At 40.3% G+C, this 14,398-nt stretch overlaps 1 protein-coding gene across 1 annotated transcript in view; it reads right to left on the bottom strand.

Moving 5' to 3' along the window:
- The window catches only part of LOC100378415 (pre-mRNA-processing factor 40 homolog B-like), a 43,725-nt gene that overhangs the window by 13,600 nt on the left and 15,727 nt on the right, over positions 1-14,398 (bottom strand). The window contains exons 15-18 of the mRNA XM_085501014.1: positions 9,629-9,762; positions 8,856-8,970; positions 4,843-4,934; positions 2,526-2,642 (exon numbers count right to left, since the gene is read on the bottom strand). Of these exons, the coding sequence (XP_085357140.1) occupies positions 2,526-2,642; positions 4,843-4,934; positions 8,856-8,970; positions 9,629-9,762 (458 nt within the window). The remainder of the gene's footprint in view (positions 1-2,525; positions 2,643-4,842; positions 4,935-8,855; positions 8,971-9,628; positions 9,763-14,398) is intronic.

Below are 14,398 nucleotides of genomic sequence, written 5' to 3'. Positions count from 1 at the left end.
ATTGCCACAGAGTAGTACACACATTGCCACAGAGTAGTACACACATTGTCACAGAGCACACACATTGCCATAGAGTAGTACACACATTGCCATAGAGTAGTACACACATTGTCATAGAGTACACACATTGCCATAGAGTACACACATTGCCATGGGTACACACATTGCCATAGAGTCCACACATTGCCACAGAGTACACACATTGCCACAGAGTACACACATTGCCACAGAGTACACACATTGCCACAGAGTAGTACACACATTGTCACAGAGCACACACATTGCCATAGAGCACACACATTGCCATAGAGTAGTACACACATTGCCATAGAGTAGTACACACATTGTCATAGAGTACACACATTGCCATAGAGTACACACATTGCCATGGGTACACACATTGCCATAGAGTAGTACACACATTGTCACAGAGTCCACACATTGCCACAGAGTCCACACATTGCCACAGAGTACACACATTGCCATAGAGTACACACATTGCCATAGAGTACACACTTGCCATAGAGTCCACACATTGCCACAGAGCATACTCATTGCCACAGAGCATACTCATTGCCACATAGCACACGCACTGCCACATAGCACACGCACTGCCACATAGCACACGCACTGCCACATAGCACACGCACTGCCACATAGCACACGCACTGCCACATAGCACACACATTGCCACAGAGTACACACATTGCCACAGAGTACACACATTGCCACATAGCACACACATTGACACATAGCACACTCATTGCCACAGAGAACATGCATTGCCACATAGCACACACATTGCCACATAGCACACTCATTGCCACAGAGAACATGCATTGCCACATAGCACACACATTGCCACATAGCACACACATTACCACATAGCACACACATTGCCAGAGTAGTACACATCGCCAGAGTCCACACATTGCCACAGAGTACACACATTGCCACAGAATACACACATTGCCAGAGTACACACATTGTCACAGAGCACACACATTGCCATAGAGTACACACATTGCCACAGAACACACATTGTCACAGAGGACACACATTACCACAGAGTACACACACTGCCATGGGTACACACATTGCCATGGGTACACACATTGCCATAGAGTAGTACACACATTGCCATAGAGTACACACATTGCCATAGAGTAGTACACACATTGCCACAGAGTAGTACACACATTGCCACAGAGTAGTACACACATTGTCACAGAGCATACACATTGCCATAGAGCACACACATTGCCATAGAGCACACACATTGCCATAGAGTAGTACACACATTGCCATAGAGTAGTACACACATTGTCATAGAGTACACACATTGCCATAGAGTACACACATTGCCATGGGTACACACATTGCCATAGAGTCCACACAATGCCACAGAGTCCACACATTGCCACAGAGTACACACATTGCCACAGAGTACACACATTGCCATAGAGTAGTACACACATTGCCACAGAGTAGTACACACATTGTCACAGAGCACACACATTGCCATAGAGCAGTACACACATTGCCATAGAGTAGTACACACATTGCCATAGAGTAGTACACACATTGCCATAGAGTACACACATTGCCATAGAGTACACACACTGCCATAGAGTACACACATTGCCATAGAGTACACACATTGCCATAGAGTACACACATTGCCATAGAGTACACACATTGCCACAGAGTACACACATTGCCACAGAGTCCACACATTGCCACAGAGTACACACATTGCCATAGAGTACACACATTGCCATAGAGTACACACATTGCCATGGGTACACACATTGCCATAGAGTCCACACATTGCCATAGAGTCCACACATTGCCACAGAGTCCACACATTGCCATAGAGTCCACGCATTGCCATAGAGTACACACATTGCCACAGAGCACACACATTGTTATAGAGCACACACATTGCCACAGAGTCCACACATTGCCATAGAGTCCACGCATTGCCATAGAGTACACACATTGCCACAGAGCACACACATTGTCATAGAGCACGCACATTGCCATAGAGTACACGCATTGCCATAGAGTCCACGCATTGCCATAGAGTCCACGCATTGCCATAGAGTCCACACATTGCCATAGAGTACACACATTGCCATAGAGTACACACATTGCCATAGAGTACACACATTGCCATAGAGTACACACATTGCCATAGAGTACACACATTGCCATAGAGTACACGCATTGCCATAGAGTCCATGCATTGCCAGAGTACACACATTGCCACAGAGTACACGCATTGCCATAGAGTACACGCATTGCCATAGAGTACACGCATTGCCATAGAGTCCACGCATAGCCATAGAGTACACACATTGCCACAGAGTATACACATTGCCATAGAGCACACACATTGCCATAGAGCACACACATTGCCATAGAGTACACACATTGCCACAGAGCACACACATTGCCATAGAGTACACACATTGCCATAGAGCACACACACAGCCATAGAGCACAAACAATATACAACTTACACTGTTAAATGTCAATTTAATATTTCCAGCATCAAGAGTAGCTGCTCTTTTGTCAGTACTTATAACAGTAGCAAAGTCTTCAAATGTAGTGTTGACTTCAACAATGAAGTTTTTATCCTGAGAAATGAAAAAAACAAAAAGAAATTTACAATCATAAACACCATTGTTTGAACCCAACCATTCATCAACAGTCCAGGAAGAACTCTCACTCTGTATCTTGCACTTTTGTTATGTTGCAAATGTGGTTAATTTTCAATCTATATAAAACAACAGTTATGTGAGACTTGCACAATTTGAAGTGTACATACAATCTCTAAATGAATGCAGTAAGTTCACAATAAGCAGAAAGACCCAGAAAGAAGTTTGGGGTTATGGGACTAGCCATATGACAATGAGTCATGTGACGAGTCATGTGACAATTAGTCATGTGACAACTCAATGTTGAATGAAGCCTTGAATGAGCACACTGCTAACATTCTCTTGCTAGGCTATCACAGTTGAAGATGTTCATTTTGAAGAGGTCAGCAGCAATTCCATGGTTTTCAGTTTTACCACCACTGGTACAAACACGCCTCTGAAGTGTTTTACATCAATTATTTCACTTTAGTGTTCTTGCATCAACAGCATATGAACATTTCTGCTTATAACTCTTTTTTTAATCTGTATGAAACATTGCATTTTGGCCATTCTGTGCATTTTTTAATGTTTGTTACCTGGTTGCTCAAAGGCCAAATCAAAAGAATAAACAGCCAATGTCAACAGAGTAGTCAAGGTGTTAATAAATTAAGTACTGTCAAATCATTTAGTGTACTTTTTTGACTCAGAGGCTCTCAAAACCTAATATTTCATGGAATAACATAAATAATCCATCAAGTTTTCATGTTTTCCTCATGAAGGTGTGTTGGCGGTTCCCTATCTGTACTCCAAGTTTGGAAGCTTTTCAGACTGTCTCATGTAGAACGGGCTCAGTCAACCTATCTATGCACATGTATTACTACCTTATACTAAAACATGTTTGGATATTAAGAGTAGTACCGGTAACACATTCTCACTTCCAGAACGATTAGAATTAAAATATACCATGAATATTTACTTTTGAAATATAATTTTTGGTATTTGTTGGTTCTTGGATATCTAGCTTCTTCGTCGCCTGTACTTCGTTTAGTAATTAGGACTTCCCAGATTACGTAAAAATGGATAGTTTTGCGATTTAGACACAAATTTTTGATTACTGGCCGAGGGTGTATTTAGTGTTCATTTCAATGTAATCTGCCCATACTCGTCATTCTCAATTTCTATGTGGTGCTGCTGTGGACAACGATGGATGACAGATCATTGTGGTTCTGAGGCTCTCTTGAAATGGGCAACTGACTTTTAGCTTTATTTTGTTTACTATTACTATTACTATTACGTTTTCCTGGTCGCATTTTGTATATACCAGACTGACAAGCAAGTAAGAAAACGGACTGGGACATAGTCGACATGGGACTCACAGGTAGGTCTTATTATGATTACCGCATGAAGTTACACAGGAAAATGCCACATGGCATAGAAAAAAAGTTTTTTTTTGTCCAGGTTATACGATAAATACTTTGAGTGTGTATATATTAAAATATGCAATCATAGTACACATGCAAAATAAACTAAATTATATAAATTTGGATTTGTTAAAAATTAGCTGAAATACCGTGACACTAAATCTAATTGGTGGTGGCAATTTCCATGCTAGTTTATAAAATTGTGAACAAATATTTCAGATTTTCACCGGTTTCCATTTTATACAACTGTACTGCAGGCAAATTTACATGTGCGTTTCCATTATTGGATAAATTGAGAACACGCATAAAAATGAACTGTAACAACTGGATGGCGAGTGCAAATTTGCAACAAAATATATATTTAAAATTACAATTCTCTTCCTGTTACATGATATACTCATTGTAAAATGAAATATTGTATATATTTATATGGTGAGAACTGGATTTGTCAATCACTGAATCAGACTTGAAATGCTCATAGCAATAAATAGCTTGTTAACTGTCTATGTTACCGGTAAATTATTTCCAGTGTTACTGCCCGAGTAGTGGCCACTCAAAACATATTTTTCAGGCTAAGAGATATTTTCAATATCTAAAGTGTGACAATCATGAAAATACACCAGTAAATTGTATACCAAACATACATACCAAAAATGACTGAAAACAATTATTAGAACATATACAGATCTTCAATTCATGAAGAAAATAAAAATAAAATGTATTACTCTGATTTTATTCAAAGTCCAAGTCTAAGTCTGGGATAATAAAAAAAGACTTACTCGGAGGATATCTTTAATAATCTTCTTTTCATCATGAAACCTTGCTTTCAAATCTTCAACATAAAATTTAAATAAATCTAAAGGTGTTGATCCTGTAAGAAGTAATTTATTCATCATTTAGTCAACACTGTCTTGGGTGAGAACAACACTGCCCTCAGTGACAACGACGTGGTCCTACAGACTACTCTCTCCAAACAAAGCTTATACGTATATATATTCATTCCCTAGAACATTGGAAAACAAATTCTGTGGTCATGTTAATTTTAAACATGGCCATAACCAAAAAACACATCAAATACATGCATGTGAAAATGTTTGAAAAGATGATAGACTCTACTAGAGAAGATACATACAAGGATAAGAACAGCTTTACATCCTCATATGAGAAGATGTCACTTTCCAATCTAGGATTACACGCTCCATTAGAGAAGATACATTCCACTATAACCTTCAGTGTCAATGATTTGGTTGATACAACAATTGTAAGAACAATTATCATATTTTTGCTTTGTAAAGTCAAATACCACAATTGTTCAAAATTTAACAAGTCATTGTCAATGACACGTCCCCGTTCCGTTCATATTTGAGTGACATATACATTCAAAGCAGATCATGACCGAAATCTCAAATCCGAAATGCACCTGCATATGTACAACACATTGTACTAAATCTGAACAAAATCCATCCATGCATGACTGCGATCCGGTTCCGGAATTGTGAAAATACGTGATTTTGATGCATTTTCGGCCTTAAAATGGCCATCATTCAGCTATTGTTAAGGGGATCATGAAACAAATGCACATATATATTTGTGACATGATGTACCATGTGTGTGTGAAGTTTGAACTTGATCAATCCAGACATGTCTCGGATACGGATCCAAAACTGAATTCTTTAAAACAAAATGGCCGCCAGTCGGCCATTTCGAACTACATCCGAAAAAGAAAAATGACGTGCATCAAGGTCCTATTATGTTTAATGTATGTACCAAATTTGAACAAAATCCGTCCATGCATAACTGAGATCCGGGTCTGGAATGGTGAAAATGTGCGATTTCAATGCATTTTCGGCCTTAAAGCGGCCGCCATTTGGCTATCGTTAATGAGATCATGAAACAAATGCACATACATATTTGTGACATGATGTACCTTGTGTGTGTGAAGTTTGAACTCGATCAATCCAGGCATGTTTCGGATACGGATCCAAAACTGAATTCTTTAAAACAAAATGGCCGCCAGTCAGCCACTTCGAACTTGATCCGAAAAAAAAAATGACGTGCATCAAGGTCCTATTATGTTTAATATATGTACCAAATTTGAACAAAATCCGTCCATGCATAACTGAGATCCGGAATGGTGAAAATGTGATTTTGATGCATTTTCGAACTTAAAATGGCCACTATATGGCTATTGTTAATCGGATCATGAAAAAATGCATGTGCATATGTCCCATATAATGTGTGATGTATGAGTGAAGTTTGAACTTAATCGGTCCATGCATGTTCGAGATACAGGTGATCACGGACGCACACAGGGCAAACCATAAGTCCCCGTTTTCGGACTACGTCCGAACGGGAACTAAGGGAAGAGTAGGAAATCAAACGGGCGGTGCACCGCGGTAACCGCAGAACGCCGGGGAGAGCCGCGGACTGCTTATAATTAGGGGTCTCTACCGCTGTACCGGTCTCTACCGCGGTCCTCGGTAATGTGTGAAATACGTACTTAACAGTTTCTTTGTGATTCCACGAGTCATTGTTTTAAAATCCGATGCTGTAAATGAATACGATACATGTATGTGCGCTTGTTTAGTATTTAGTACATGTATTTAGCGTAAATTTCCAAAGTGATGCGATAGAATTGTTCATGGTACATGTAGGTATACCTTTATTACACTGGAATAAAGTTTACAATTGAAAAGAGGACGATTTACAAAGTTTCAGAGTATCCAAGCCGTATCCTGGTTCTTGATTGATTTGGCAGTATCATGTTCACCATTTGTGTCACACTCCAGAAAAAATGGCCAGCAAACGAGAAACGGGCGAACTAATCAAAACAGGTCAGGCTGTCTGCATTGCACTGACAATGACATGATTATTTTCTGTTTCGTTTCATAAATCTTGCCTTGCGCATGTATTCTTGGTTGACAGAATCTTTTTTAAACAAAAGACGTTATTTTTCTGTTACAAGTTCGTGTTCCATGGTACTCGTGAGTGTGAAAGGCATTTTGAATGAATAATTATTGAGTTTATGATACCGTACGATAACGCTAGCTGGCTCGATTAGAATTTCATTGCGTGTGAACCGCTGAGGTCATTGCCCGTTACTGTGCCAACCGCACGTAGTTCAAAAGCACCTGACGTTGTTTTGTTTTTTTCACTCGAAATGTAAGCGATCGAATACTCTGCGTTCAAAGTACACTGCCCCGAGTTGGAAATTACAGTAAATTGTAACGCATGGATTTTATTTACATGAAATTTAGTTTATTTCAAAATGGTATAGATGTCAAACCATAATTATTATTATTTGAAATGTTGTTTCTTGACTTGACTTTTCTGCCTTTAATGTTTTGTGTGTGCGTGTTTGTTTACAATATCATTATCAACAACAGTTATTCAGTGGCCCCGTCTCTGAGGCTGTAAGTTGCGGTTTCGACTAAGTCGCGTAGTTCGATGGCTCCAGACGATTGTATTGTGTTTTACCGTCAGTTTTAAAGTAGAAAAACTAAGTCTGGTATTATCGCATATTTAATTGCCCGCTCAATCAGTTGGAGGTGACAACTTAACACCTACAGACTGTCAATTACTGAAATAGATAGGGTGATAGCAGCCTGACTCGAGGTGTCGACAGGGGTATAAAAAATAAGTTTGCGTAATTATTGCAAAGGCAACGCATTATCAAGTCGGCAAAGTTGAAATATTCACAGCCAGTATATACGTAAACAATGAAAAACAAGTTTGCGCAATTATTACGAAGTCAACGCATTATCAAGTCGGCAAAGTTGAAATATTCACAGCCAGTACGTAAACAATGGAAAATAAGTTTGCGTAATTATTACGAAGGCAACGCATTATCACGTCGGCAATGGTGAAATATTCACAACCAGAACGGTAACAATTTTTACATAGGCAACGCAGAGCCAGTAAAAATTTGCATAATGGGGATTGTATAATAAAAAGGTCAACGCGCGGAGCGCGAATGGTCACCAAGGTAACAACCCACTTGTTCAGCGCGTGACTTGGGGTTAAACTTGGGCCAAGGTTTATTAGATTAGTCAGTTTCGCCAAGAAGTGCGCTATTTTTTTCGCTGATCACCCAGTTGTTGTAGTATATATTGTAGCACCAAGTGTGCGACACACTTCGGCTTGCTTTTCCTACTTAGTGCATGGTCTCGAGGTAACGTAAACTGCGGCCTCTCATCGAGTGTTTTACACTTGGAATTTATACTTCGCCCGATTATATTGGTATACGCGAAACATTAATCTTTTAAAATAAATCCTGAGACTATACATGATGTAAATCCAAAATAATGTGATAATATTTTACATTATGTGGGGTCTACATTATTCTGGGTTGCTTTGCGATGTTATACCAAGACTCATGAAAATAAAATAGTGTTCTTCTGCGAACTAATAGAGACGATTTTTCCAATCTTCTGGTACCACTCGATTTTTATTATTTGAACTTGGCGGCAAGTAACCTTTAGTTTCCCAGTCTATTGTGTCCATTCAGAGTCTTAACAATAGGGTGTAAATTGCCATGTGAGCCTACCGCACACGACCGCGGTAAACCGGGGTCATGGAATCTATGCATAAATTTGCATAAAATGCGGTCGACCGGCGAGCACCCACCACCACCGCGGTAATGACCGCGGTAAACCGCGAGTTTGATTTCCTACTCTTCCCTAACAAAGGTAGAATTATTTGTATAAATCACATAACATAAGTTGCCAGAAAATAATGGCAAAACATAACTGTACATGCATACCTTGTCAATCTAGCCTCAAAATATTCTTACCTGGTTGTCCTAACATTCTATGAAACCTCTGATCAGCGCTGATCACATGGTACAAATCCATCCACAGTGACATTGAATGTAGTTTACCATGGTCATGTAAATCATCTAAGAATACCTAGAATCAGACATGTGTTTAAGTGATCTTTAAATGCGATGACTTGTAATAAGCCTAATTTCACATCAAAAATTAATCTATAAACAATTACAAACATATGGTGTCCATAATTCAATTACGTAATTGTTAGATGAACCTGCAAATCGTAGGAATTGGCAGATTTCACTTTTACACTATACAAGGACTTGTGGATCACTAAAATTATTGCAGCTAGAATTCACACTGTTAATTTTGAACAACAAATATGAAACTTGATTAAGAATAACATGTTTAGTTTTAAGGTTGTAATTCGAAATAGAGCTACAATTTATGAACACAGGATGACACGTAACCCACATCTGATAGAATGGCAGTTATCTAAACCCAATTCTGGATGTTTGCAGAGTAGTCTACACTGCTATGTGTATACTGTTGTGGGTAAAATATTGTAAAGTGCCATGAGACTGAAATTCTGGTTGCACAGCTGGTGTCATTTAGAACCATTTGCCTTAACTCATACATTTAACTTTCATAAATGAACAAACTAAATTCCCAATAGTTCCCAGATTAACCGTGGTTGCAGTAATGTTTTGGATACGTTGTCAAAGGCTTAGAAAGAATTCAAATCTACAGATGACAAGACCACCCATCAAGAGTAAACAAAAACATCCACACTCACCAGGAATGCTTCTCTATTTTTTCGTTGAAGTCTCCTTATTCTATTACGTTCTCTGTCTTTTTCATCATCTTCAACTCGTTCCAGTGATTTGATGTGTTCTTCAAAACATATTAGGGCATCCTCTTTATCCATGTCTGTTAAAATAAAAGTCAAACTCAGTAAAACTGTTGTGATTAATGTGAATCATAGAATATGGACAATTAAACTGATTTTGGCTGTAATTGTTAACTGCGAGTTGGAAATAAAGAAACTGGTTATTGCATTATTACCAGTTTGAAGAAATGAAAATCATGAGTATGAAATGGCCTGTCAGGACAAGATTTTTAAAACCAACAAGTCAATGAAAATGACACAGTCCCCGTTTACGTGTTCCGTGTAGTAGTAATATGGCCAAAAATAAAAACAGCTGTTATTATCTGATTATGAAACACACTGATATGTATGATGTATGTGCCAAATACGAATAAAAATGGTACATAAATTGTGGAAATATAGTAGTAAGGCGAAAAAGTCAGATTGCTGTCAATCGGCCATCCTTGACCAGATTTTATTACAAATTGTCATGGACATGCATCCTAACATGTATAAAGTACATGTATGTGCCAAATTTGAATGAAAACTGACAGAGCACTTCCAAGATACCGCATAAAAAAAAAAAAAGATGGCTGCCAGTCGGCCATTTTGAATCGAATCGCTAAACCACTGCATGTGCATATGTCCCAGATAAAGTACTAGGAGTTAGGAGTTACATTGCTGTCACTGAGTTAGTAGGCTTTGTCAGTTACATTGTTGTCACTGAGTTAGGAGGCTTTGTCAGTTACATTGTTGTCACAGAGTTAGGAGGCTTTGTCAGTTACATTGTTGTCACAGAGTTAGGAGGCTTTGTCAGTTACATTCTTGTCACTGAGTTAGGAGGCTTTGTCAGTTACATTGTTGTCACTGAGTTAGGAGGCTTTGTCAGTTACATTGTTGTCACTGAGTTAGGAGGCTTTGTCAGTGACATTGTTGTCACTGAGTTAGGAGGCTTTGTCAGTTACATTGTTGTCACTGAGTTAGAAGGCTTTGTCAGTTACATTGTTGTCACTGAGTTAGGAGGCTTTGTCAGTTACATTGTTGTCACTGAGTTAGGAGGCTTTGTCAGTTACATTGTTGTCACTGAGTTAGGAGGCTTTGTCAGTTACATTGTTGTCACTGAGTTAGGAGGCTTTGTCAGTTACATTGTTGTCACTGAGTTAGGAGGCTTTGTCAGTTACATTGTTGTCACTGAGTTAGGAGGCTTTGTCAGTTACATTGTTGTCACTGAGTTAGGAGGCTTTGTCAGTTACATTGTTGTCACTGAGTTAGAAGGTTTTGTCAGTTACATTGTTGTCACTGAGTTAGGAGGCTTTGTCAATTACATTGTTGTCACTGAGTTGAGGGGCTTTGTCAGTTACATTGTTGTCACTGAATTATCCAAAATTAAATTAAAAGTGCAGGCAGAATATCTACTTTTATTATTATATAAACCAAACAATTCAGAAACTATCTCTTTTACATTATTGTTAAGAACATTGTAGTCTTCCTTTTCTCATAAAAATATATTGGCTAACTGTTTTCGTTTTCTAGTAGCAGTAAAAATAGCAGAACAATCGATTGTGTTTATTTAGCAGTCACGTGACCTACTTAATGTTGACATTAGTGTTATCATAATTTTTTGAAGAGTGTTGCAAGGGCTACAATAACATGTAAAAATTGTTAGTCATTAATCATTATTATTATTTTTATCAAGCTTTTTCTATTTTGCCCAACGAAAGTCTACTACATCCTTAATCAATGATAGATCGAAATCTGTTATAACATAGAACATATAAAAGGGGAAAAAGAATTGAAGGCATATTGTCAATATTGTCTGAGGTGTTATTGATGGCGTCCATAGCTAGTGAAACAGAAAGGTGTTTATATGTCAACTCTAACAGTAATACAAGGTGATGAAAGGAGTCTTGCTATACTGCAAACAAGATTCAGTTCAATGATCAAAGGCAGGAACCTACTGAATGGTAACTTTCACCATGATTGATGAGCGTCTAGTCAGATAAGAAAGCATTGTTGACCTCTATGATGAAACACTAGTAGTGATATCATTCTTAGCCAATCAGTAAAGCAGATGATTAAAGTTCCAAGATGATTGACAGACGATAAACAAAAGTGTCATGCGCCATTGTAGTAGAGTTGTTTGCTGCACTCCAATTTTTCTTGTCTCTTTATTGTGATCAGACATGAATTAAAAGTGCCAAACTGGAAATAATTTTACGCAACTTAACCCCTGGAATTTTAGTTCATTGAGTTCATGCGTATTGGGCGTGTTTGTGGTAGGGAAATCCTTTTTTATTATTTCTGGTGTATTTGTCACATTATAAGTAATAAATTATTTTTGTTATACTTCTAATGTTGCATATTATTCATTTATTTTTGTTGCATGTATTCATTTGCCATTCTATTCCCTCAGTTCGATCAGAGTGTTGTCAATTTTCGCGAATTTTCTTTTTTTTGCAGGGGATATCCGGGCATAAGCCCACCCCTAATTTTTGGCAATTTTCCATGTTTGACAATTTTTGGGATAAATACGATATGACGAAAAAATTTTTGTATTACATGCCAAAAACTTTTTATTTACGGACTGATTAAAAGCAGTTGTGTATGGCTTGTAAAAATATAAGGAACATGCTATTGCTGCAGTGAGACCGGCAGTGTTGCAGTGAAACCGGCAGTGTTGCAGTGACACCAGCAGCGTTGCAGTGAGACCGGCAGCATTGCAGTAAGACCGGCAGTGTTGCAGTGAAACCGGCAGTGTTGCAGTGAAACCGGCAGTGTTGCAGTGAAACAGGCAGTGTTGCAGTGAGAAGGGCAGTGTTGCAGTGGGACAAGCAGCGTTGCAGTGAGACCAGCAGCATTGCAGTGAGACCAGTAGTGTTGCAATGAGACCAGCAGTGTTGTAGTTAGACCAGCAGCATTGCAGTGAGACCAGCAGCATTGCAGTGAAACCAGCAGCATTGCAGTGAGACCATTAGCATTGTAGTTAGACCATTAGCATTGTAGTTAGACCATTAGCATTGCAGTGAGACAAGCAGCATTGCAGTGCGACCAGCAGGATTGCAGTGCGACCAGCAGCATTGCAGTGAGACCAGCAGTGTTGCAGTTAGACCACCAGCATTGCTGTGAGACCACCAGCGTTGCAGTGAGACCAGAAGTGTTGCAGTGGGACCAGCAGCGTTGCAGTGAGACCAGCAGTGTTGCAGCGAGACCAGCAGTGTTGCAGTGAGACCAGAAGCGTTGCAGTGAGACCAGAAGCGTTGCAGTGGGACCAGCAGCGTTGCAGTTAGACCAGCAGTGTTGCAGTGAGACCAGCAGTGTTGCAATGAAACCAGCAGTGTTGCAGTGAGACCAGCAGTGTTGCAATGAAACCAGCAACGTTGCAGTGTGACTAGCAGTGATGCAGTGAGACCAGCAGTGTTGCAGTGAGACCAGAAGTGTTGCAGTGAGACCAGAAGTGTTGCAGTGAGACCAGAAGTGTTGCAGTGAGACCAGCAGTGTTGCAGTGAAACCAGCAGTGTTGCAGTGAGACCAGCAGCGTTGCAGTGAGACCAGAAGTGTTGCAGTGGGACCAGAAGTGTTGCAGTGGGACCAGCAGTGTTGCAGTTAGACCAGCAGCATTTCAGCAAGGCCAACAGTGTTGCAGTGAGACCAGCAGTGTTGCAGTGAGACCAGCAGTGTTGCAGTGAGACCAGCAGTGTTGCAGTGAGACCAGAAGCGTTGCAGTGAGACCTGAAGCGTTGCAGTGGGATCAGCAGCGTTGCAGTTAGACCAGCAGCGTTGCAGTTAGACCAGCAGTGTTGCAGTGAGACCAGCAGTGTTGCAGTGAAACCAGCAACGTTGCAGTGTGACCAGTTGTGATGTTTTGAGACCACTGATATTGCAGTGTGACCAGCAGTGATGCAGTGAGACCAGCAGTGATGCATGTGTGACCAGCAGTATACAGTGAGACCATTAGCATTGCAGTGAGACCATTAGAATTGCAGTAAGACCAGCAGTATTGCAGTAAGATCAGCAGCATTGCAGTGAGACCAGCAGTGTTGCAGTGAGACCAGCAGCGTTGCAGTGAGACCAGCATCATTGCATGAGACAAGCAGCATTGCAGTGAGACAAGCAGCAGTGAAGCGAGACCAACAGTGTTGCAGTGAGACCAGCACTGTTGTAGTGAGACCAGCAGCATTGCAGAGAGACCAGCAGCATTGCAGTGAGACCAGTAGTGTTGCAATGAGACCAGCAGTGTTGTAGTTAGACCAGCAGCATTGCAGTGAAACCAGCAGCATTGCAGTGAAACCAGCAGCATTGCAGTGAAACCAGCAGCATTGCAGTGAGACCATTAGCATTGTAGTTAGACCATTAGCATTGCAGTGAGACAAGCAGCATTGCAGTGAGACCAGCAGTGTTGCAGTGCGACCAGCAGGATTGCAGTGAGACCAGCAGTGTTGCAGTTAGACCACCAGCGTTGCTGTGAGACCACCAGCGTTGCAGTGAGACCAGAAGTGTTGCAGTGGGACCAGCAGCGTTGCAGTTAGACCAGCAGCATTTCAGCGAGGCCAACAGTGTTGTAGTGAGACCAGCAGTGTTGCAGTGAGACCAGCAGTGTTGCAGTGAGACCACCAGCGTTGCAGTGAGACCAGAAGCGTTGCAGTGAGACCAGAAGTGTTGCAGTGGGACCAGCAGCGTTGCAGTTAGACCAGCAGTGTT

The sequence above is a fragment of the Saccoglossus kowalevskii genome, chromosome 7 (assembly GCF_978046115.1).
Source record: "Saccoglossus kowalevskii chromosome 7, keSacKowa6.1, whole genome shotgun sequence".
NCBI classification, from domain to species: Eukaryota; Metazoa; Hemichordata; class Enteropneusta; family Harrimaniidae; genus Saccoglossus; species Saccoglossus kowalevskii.
This window is presented reverse-complemented; position numbering and strand designations above follow the sequence as displayed.